General features: G+C 41.7%; 1 protein-coding gene across 1 annotated transcript in view; it reads right to left on the minus strand.

Annotated features, from left to right (window-relative positions):
• LOC121685548 overlaps positions 1-7,242 on the minus strand; it is a 37,462-nt gene extending 30,220 nt beyond the window's left edge. The window contains exons 1-3 of the mRNA XM_042066142.1: positions 7,144-7,242; positions 706-805; positions 318-562 (exon numbers count right to left, since the gene is read on the minus strand). Of these exons, the coding sequence (XP_041922076.1) occupies positions 318-562; positions 706-805; positions 7,144-7,242 (444 nt within the window). The remainder of the gene's footprint in view (positions 1-317; positions 563-705; positions 806-7,143) is intronic.
• Positions 7,243-9,253: the final 2,011 nt, after the last annotated feature.

Raw genomic sequence — 9,253 nt, forward strand, 5'->3', positions numbered from 1 at the left:
TTTTGATCCCGTGAGGGAAATTAGGTCTCTGCATTTATCCCAATCCGTGAATTAGTGAAACATACTCAGCACACAGTGAACACACAGTGAAGTGAAGCACACACTGATCCCGGCGCAGTGAGCTGCCTGCAACAACTGCGGTGCTCGGGGAGCAGTGAGGGGTTAGGTGCCTTGCTCAAGGGGCCTACTGGTCGGGGTTCGAACCGGCAACCCTCCGGTTACAAGTCCGAAGCGCTAACCAGTAGGCCACGGCTGCCCCATCAAGGCACATGATAAAGGAATGATACATGAAACAATTATGTAACAGGGAAATTCACCTGCTGTTGGCTCTCGTCCTCCTCGTCTGGAAGCAGAATATCTGCGTCTGAGGACCAGGGGTGGGCTGGAGGAGGAAGGCCCAGGAGTATGGCCTCCTGCTGCAGCCTGAGGAGGTGGTACCTGGCTGCGTCGTCAGCCTGCCGCAAGAACAACAGGTGGGTATTAATGCGCTCCAGCAGCTCTTCCGCCTGTCGCTGGGTCTCCTCTTGGTCAAACAAGACGCTGTACGGAGTGGCCAGCTCTCCTGGAAGAAAAAAAGAGAGAGGCACGCAGGCAGACAGACAGGGACAGACAGAGGGTCAGGCAGACAGGGCAAATGGTATTCCCGTCAACCAGTCATTTTAAATTATCCTGATCTTCCCGTAATCAACAGCACAAGAAACCTACGCAGCTCCTGCTGGAAGCACATCTGCTCCTTAGCCAGGTACTGGATCCTCTGCAGGTAAACACCTCGATCCTTCCTCAGTTTCTCCCGCTCTTGGAGGACCTGGACAGCACAAGGTTTAAGAATCAGAATCATTTTATTAAGTAAGTTTTCTTTTCCACGCGAAAAAAGGAATTTGACTTGGTGAAATAGTGCAAGACACTTTAAGAAGTATTTAAATACAAATACAAATACAATACAATACAATACAATATAATATAATATAATATAATATAATATAATATAATATAGGCCTATATATGAGACTTCTATTCAGCATGTTTGCTAATGGCTGGATCAAATGTACTGGCTGCAATGGCAATTACCAGAACATGGGCCACAGGAATCCCACTAGACCCCACTACATCCCACTCTTGTTCCCACTAGACCCCACTACATCCCACTCTTGTTCACACTAGATCCCACTACATCCCACTCTTGTTCCCACTAGATCCCACTACATCCCACTCTTGTTCACACTAGATCCCACTACATCCCACTCTTGTTCACACTAGATCCCACTACATCCCACTCTTGTTTATGAAACACTGAGCCAGGTCAGGGGGGTATTCCAGAAAGGAGGATTAACAGTCACTAGGTTTCCATGGCGGGAATAAACTGTTTTGAATCAGTTTAATGCCCAAATTCCGTTTATGTCAATACTCTGTTTAACCTGTTTACAAGCAAGTAGAATGTCTTGTTTTGAGCATATTCCTGTTTACATGTGCGTGTCGTTTCACCATGATTAGGAAAGTGTGTGAGACAATTGGTTCATTCTATCGTTATTCTGTGGGAATTGAGCATGCGCAGGCCTACAACACTCTTCCTTCTGGGAGCATATTCCGTTTAAGGTGTTTTCATGACCCAATATTCCGTTTGAAACAGGCTGTGCGACGTTTATTATGTGTATTTACCAGACACACACATATTCGGTTTATTCCCAATAAACTGATTCGAAATCGTTTATTGGCTGTATGAAAACGTAGTGACTGATATAAACTCTAAATTCTAGGTTGTCTGAACCTGTGACGACTAAACCCGAGCTGTCGGTCCCAAAACACCGGTTCCAAATTAGTTCAATCAACCAGGTGTTGGTTATTATATAATTTTTATGATAAACAGCAAAATCAATCAGGTAATCAAGCAATTCTTGGCAGTTCTTTGCTCATGCAGCTCAGTTGGGGTTACCAGTCCTGTTCTGCATTATTTACACAATTCTGCTTCTCACCTACAAGTCTCTCCATGCTCTGGCCCCTGAACACCTTTCTGAGCTACTCCACCCGCTCCATGCTCTGGCCCCTGAACACCTTTCTGAGCTACTCCACCCGCTCCATGCTCTGGCCCCTGAACACCTTTCTGAGCTACTCCACCCGCTCCATGCTCTGGCATCTAAATACCTTTCCGACCTACTCCCTCTCGTCCTCAGAGATAAACCCTGAGGTCAAACATGTTGGCACCCATGCTTATGGTGACCAAAAAGAGGAATATAAAACCATCTTTTGGAAATTGATCTTAATGCTGTTGTAGAAAAATTCTGATCAACTGAGTCAAACTCTTGACAAAGCGAAAGAATACTGAAGAAGTGTAGCTTTAACGCACCTGAGCACTGGATCACCAAGCAAGCTGCCCTACTCTAGCTTTAACGCACCTGAGCATTGGTTCATGAAACAAGCTGCCCTACTCTAGCTTTAACGCACACCTGAGCATTGGTTCATGAAACAAGCTAACATACTCTGGCTTTAATGCACACCTGAGCATTGGTTCATGAAACAAGCTAACATACTCTGGCTTTAACGCACACCTGAGCATTGGTTCATGAAACAAGCTGCCCTACTCTGGCTGCTGTCCAGCCTTTATACCCCTTCAAGTCATCATAGACTGGACCTTTTGTGGCTTTCCCACCACCTATGTTATAAATATATATATAAATAAATAAATAGCAGACAAGGTCACATATGGTACTTCTCCTTTGCCTTCTCATCCTGTTATCAATACATTTTTTAGGTTTTGCTTGCATTTTATGGCGCTAAACCTTATCTATGACCTTTTCTGCCAGGTCTGCTCTTTCACTAAACCAGTCTTCCTTTGCCACACACTGAACATACTACATAATTCAGTTTCACAAAATAATGATATTACACAAAATAAAGATACTACATAAAATATATATAAAAGATATATAAAAGACACCACAATGCCTTAAGTACAAACATGGGGAAATATCCAACCTTTAAGGACACCAATTTTCTTTGTGAATGAATAAAGTATCACAAATAAATAAATGTTCTTCCTTAAAATACAGGGATCATAAGTATTGGCACCATGTTAAAATCCCATAGAGACAGGCAGATTTTTATTTATATACTATGCATCCTGATAAAGTTCCCTTGGCCTTTGGAATTAAAATAGCCCCACATCATCACATACCCTTCACCATACCTAGGGATTGGCATGGTGTTATTTCAGTTAGCCTATTAGTTGGTTTGATTAAGCTCAATGCAAAATCGGACACTTTTGCGAACAAAATCTGCAGTCATTAGTGTAGCGAGAGAAGAGCAGTGGGGAAAGGACACACCCCTGTGGGGCGCCAGTACTGATGGACTGGGTTTTGGATGAGATGCTCCCCAGTCTGACATGCTGCTGCCTGTCAGTCAGGAAGCTGATGATCCACTGACAGGTGGTGGCAGGCACTGAGAACTGGGTGAGCTTCTGATGTAGGAGTTCAGGGATGACTGTGTTGAACACTGAGCTGAAGTCAGAAGTCAGAAACAGGATCATGGCATACGTCTCTGGGGTTTTTTGGGGACTGGAATGATGGTGGAGCATTTGTAACAGGAGAGCACTTCACAAATTTTCTCGGAATAAAGGGTTAAAGATCTGCGTGAAGTTTGGCACCAGATGTTCAGCACAGACATGCAGACAAGAGGGGGTTAGGTGTTGAGGGGAAACCTTTTTGCGTGAGAGGTGTGATAATGGGTGCTTTTCAAACCAGCAGTAAAAGTCATGTGATTTGCATTGAGCTCAATGAGCATCAAACCAGCTAATAGGGTAACTGAGGCCTAGTCCACACATACCAAACCGATCTTTTTTTCCTCCGTCTTCCCTGGAACCGTATCAAGAATATTTGCGTCCAAACGGATCCATCTCAACACGACTCAACACGTTACTTCATACCCCATGCCTATAGGTGGCACTGTTTCTTTACAGAAATTGACCAAAACTTGCGCTTTACAAACAGACAGAATAGGCTACGACGAAATGGCTAGTGCAAGGAAACCAGAATTGTTTGTGTGGACTGATGGTGAACTGTCAACTGTAGTCAACTGTAAAACTAATAAACTTTATTTTACGGTTTGTGAAGGGTGCAGTCCTGTCCTTTATTTGGCTAACGCAGGTAGGCCTACTAATCACCTTTACTTTCTTTGGTTGTAGGATAGTCCGTGATTCACATTAGTTTTGGCTATCACCGCAATTAGGCTACTAAACGCAAGGCTTACCCAAGTTCTAGGCTATTCTGTCACCACATTTATAATATTGCTATAAAACCTTCGTTAGTAACAGTCAGTACGTTTGCCTGCATCAAATCGTGCATTTGCATTCAGTGTGCTACCATCGGCTTAACGTGAGCTCTAACCGTCTTTGTATGCTTAAATCTGATTTCACTTGACTGTGAATGCATGTATATATGTTGTAAGACATGTAAAAATAAATGAATGACACTGGCACTACGAACAAATTAATGTAGCCTAAACATACACCGCACTTTCCTAATAACTTAAGTTCTCTCGCGTCACTGACAGTTGCTAGAATGCATAAAAAAACACCGGGAAAAACAGTGTTCAGTCCACCAAGTCATAAGCTATCGGCGCTGCGCAGCACCAGTTGTGATATTTATCTTACGGAGTGTAATCGTAGGTAATGTCATGTATGAAAACTAGTATTGTTAGGCAAAAAGTGCAAGTCTAGGGCAGCTGAGGTGTGGCGATGACATCACCGATACGCAAGCAGGATGTGCGGTTCTCGCTGTCTAAACGAATTCAAACGGGCTACGGTTTCAGATTTTTCCACTCTGGGACCAGGTTTCAGAAAAGTGCGGTTTCGGGCAGTGCGTTTACAGGATTCGTTTGGACGCTCGGCCGCTAAAAAGTGTCTCCGTGTGGACAGGCCCTGAAATACACACCATGCCAATCCCTATGGTGAAAGGTATGTGATGACGTGGGGCTATTTTAATTCCACAGGCCAAGGGAACTTTATCAGGATGCATTGTATCCTGGATCCATTAAATAACTGGCTATTAAAAATAAAAATCTATGGGAATTCAACATAGGGGTATGAATATGTATACACCCTGTACTTTAATGAAGAACATTTTTTTTTTTTTTTTTTTAATTAAGGCATTAAGATCCATTTCCAAAAGATGCTTATTTTATTCCTCTTTTTAGTCAACTTTAGCATGTGGCTGAATACTTTTTAAAGGCACTGTATGGTTTGTCATGTGTTGATGGAAAAGTTTGTGAAGTATTCCACCGAGATGAATGGGTAGGGAGATGGGCGCAGAATGTAATATGATTAAAGTCACTTTTCTCGCAAACCGTTTACCACAACAACTACCGCCTAATATTGTTTAACCCTCCTGTTGTGTTCGCCATGCTGACTACCATGAGGCTCCTTGACTTTGTTAACACAGGGCATCTGAACACACAAAACAAATTTTGATATTTTTTATAACAATTTGAGTGTTTTATATAACTTTAGAACACCCATGTGTGTTTTCAGTCAAAAATGACCAGCAAAATGAATGGGTGAGAAAATGGTCAGTGTATAAAATTGAGTCCAGGCACAAACGTATTGCATATGTGCTTCTGTACATTAAAACACACACACAAACACACCCTCACTCCCCCTCTTTGCTTCTATGCCAGCCCCACTAGAACCTCCCACCAATATCTTCCCCTTTCTGACTTCCATGAGCTCAGGTCAGTGAGGCTTGCAGGCCATAAATAGCAAATGGAAGAAGTACACAACTGGTTATATTCAATAGAACACAAGTTGATACAAAGGTCTATCACAACATTAGATGATAATATGTGTGTTACTGTGGATTTATAACAAGTTATAATACAGCGGTCACTTTTGACCGGGAACACAAAACTAGTAAACATAAAACGAACACAACAGGAGAGTTAAAAGCTGAGAAAAAGCTCTTTCTTGTGATGTGATACATGTGATGTCTGTGTGATGATGAATAGGCTTGTGATACACGTGATTTGGAGGCACTTTCTTTCTTGCCGTGTCACTTTCTCCAATGCGTAAAAGACTAAATTAATTTGAGCTGTGAACTGTGAATGCTAAGCTTAATTTGACAGGCCATTTCTTTTTTTTTTTTGCGTTATGTTATTTTATTCAAATGCAGAGCAAAAGACCCTTTTACATTTCACTACATGTAAAATGTATGTGACAAATAAAAGCACTTGACTTGACTTGACATATGCTGAATAAAAATTGCTAGTCGGACGGAAAGCCGAATATTGAAAGAAGAGGACACCAAGGCCACACTGGCCTGTGAACCTCCGATTTTCAAAGAGGCATCACAGCCAACGCAAGGGCCGTGGTGGGGTATCACAGCCAACGCAAGGGCCGCCGTGGGACTGTGAAATTCCCACCTTGTCCCCCCCATAAGTAATTTAAATACTCAATAACGTAAATTTGCACATCGTTAAAACAACAATCATGATATTATGGCAGACGATACAGTATATATATATATATATATATATATATATATATATATATATATATATATATATATCGCCCACCCCTAATAGATAGATAGATAGATAGAGAGGCAGATAGACAGATAGATAGATGCTCTGTAAACTACATGTGATTATGTAAATAATTTTATAAAATAATCTGTAAATAGTTGTATCAGTCTACAACTTCACTATAAATGGCACTGGGGAAACCCTTTAATTCACCTGGTTTAACAACACATGTAGGCTAGGCTATGGGCCTCATGTGTCTACCAATGGGCCTGCACTGAAAGACTGGCATAGCTGTGGGCTATGCCTTTTGCACAAAGATCACATTCTGGTAACCCCTCTGACCAGGACCAGCTGTCTGTACCCAACACCAGACAAGATCTTTAGGGACAGCTGTGTCTGGGACCTTTGTGTGTCTGCCCCAACTCTTTGGAACCAGTATTTTAAAAGTTTTATTTTTAGTAAGTATTTAAAGTAGGCTATAATAATCAGATCCCACTGACTAACTATTGAGAATTCATGATGGCGTTCAGGAGTAGGCTGTTTATGTTGGTTCTTGGTAGACGCTTTCAACCAAAGCAACTTATGACACCAAAAGATATTACTTTAACATTCAAATTAAATAGAATATCTACTTGCCTGGGAAAGATCACGCTCGACATAATTAAGCCGTTGCACAGGTCCAAACGATCCACGTTCCGCGCTTTGTCCAGTGTTGACTCCGCGCTCACCAGCCATGCTTGTCTGCAGGTCTGCAGGTCTGGAAACAGAGCAAACTTTTGATCTCTCGAGTCGTGACCATAGACTGTGGTCGTGACAGATCAGTGGGCAAAGTGGGCTGGGCCGACGACCGTCTTTAAAAAGTCGTGTTTTTGTGTTTTTAATCATACGAATTTCACGCCATATCAGCAGCAGAATATTAAACCACCATAGGCTATACCATTAAACATACTAGTAGAGTAATCTGCAAACATGTGTAAATGTAAACCTATCAACCTTGTAGAATCTAAAAATATACCGATGTCAAAAATGTACCGATGTCTAAGACCAGGGGCAGTCTTAACATAGAGGCATAGGTAGGCGACTGATTGAGGCCCCCTACCAGCGGTCGTAGGGGGGTCCCCAACCAACCTCAAAAAAAGAAAGAAAGAAAAAAGAAAAAGGCCCTTATCATCATGGATGGTACATTGTATTCATGTTCTTAAGAAATACGTTGAAACGTTGAAGTAGTAGTTAAAATGTCCAGTTCATGGTTATCTGTCCCTACACATACACACCCTACTTTCACAATGAAATGGACTAGTCGGTAACGGTGCGCGGCGCGAAAGATAAACAACACACAGACACACAGTGACAGGAGGACTGGGAAAGTCATGCCTAGGGTTGCCCATACAGTTGCCACATGTACTGGATTTCCCGGGATTTTTCTCTTCTTTGAGTGACTGTCTCGGATAATTAACATATTTCCCAGGACACGAATTGTCCCGGTTTTTGATGAAAATTAACTAGTTCTGATTATGATTTCTGCTAGTTTCAAACGGGTTTGTTCTTGATTGTGTTATAGGCTAGGCTGCATCAAATCCCGTGTAGGCTATCCTACGTACACAGGCATAAAAGGCATGTTTTTTTGTTTACGATGTCAAAATGCACCAGCTTCGTGTTACATGCAAGGATGATCATGCAGCAACATCGAACTTGCCTTGAACGTTACTTAGCTTAGGCTGCTACTCTAATTAATTGGGAAACCCATCTTGAGTGCGCACCAGAGAGAGAGATTCTGGAGGAAAAGATTAGGCAGTGTGCCCAGAGACCTGCCCCAATAGGCTTCATTGGACCATTAAACCATACAATGATCCAAAACACACCGCCAAAACAAGCCAAGAAATGGATAACAGAACAATGTCAACATTTTAAAGTGACCCAGCCAAAGGGTATGAATAATTTTGGACATGCCATTTTTCATAAAAATGTTAAAAAAGATAAAAAACGATTTTTTTTATTCCATGTTATATATATATATATATATATATATAACATGGATTGTATATGTTAATTGTTAAAACAATGATAATTGTAAGAAGAAATCTATTATGGAATAAAAACTCCATTAAATGTAATACAGTTTGTTTCTGAATGCTTAAACACAACCGTGATTCTTATAGCACAATTTCTAAAACTATTAATACCTATAGCAAAACCACTCACCGAGTTCACAAAACTAAAAGCACAAACACTGCTTTGCACTCCGTTTGCAATTTTGTAACACACACTTTGCACAACTGTAGGCACAATTCACTGCACAGCACTCTTTTTGCGGAACTGTAAACACAACTCATGCTTTACACTCCGCCAGTAGTTAGGAATAACTCACAACCGAGAGTGCAGTAAAGTTATCTTCAACTACCTATACATAGCAGGCAAATACGGCAATCGCACTGATACACAAACAGAATGAACAGGGGCAGAGACAGGCTACGGCATATACGCCGATGAGGCTTTAACAATAACTAACCAGAGGACTGGCGCTCAATTTCCAAATGATCAACACACTCCTAGCAAATCTACATGTAGGCCTATGGCTATTATTATGACCGCCGCTAGCGAAGCGGTCATATATGGATTGTCAAAGTTTTTTTTTCCCCGTCATCTACTTCCTGAATTTTTGGTCAACGATACCCGGGACACCGAACCACCGGGGCACATGAAATTTGGTGGGTATGTAGCCCCACGAACCGCAAAAAAAGCAGTT

Source organism: Alosa sapidissima, chromosome 16, assembly GCF_018492685.1.
Source record: "Alosa sapidissima isolate fAloSap1 chromosome 16, fAloSap1.pri, whole genome shotgun sequence".
Lineage (NCBI taxonomy): Eukaryota > Metazoa > Chordata > Actinopteri > Clupeiformes > Clupeidae > Alosa > Alosa sapidissima.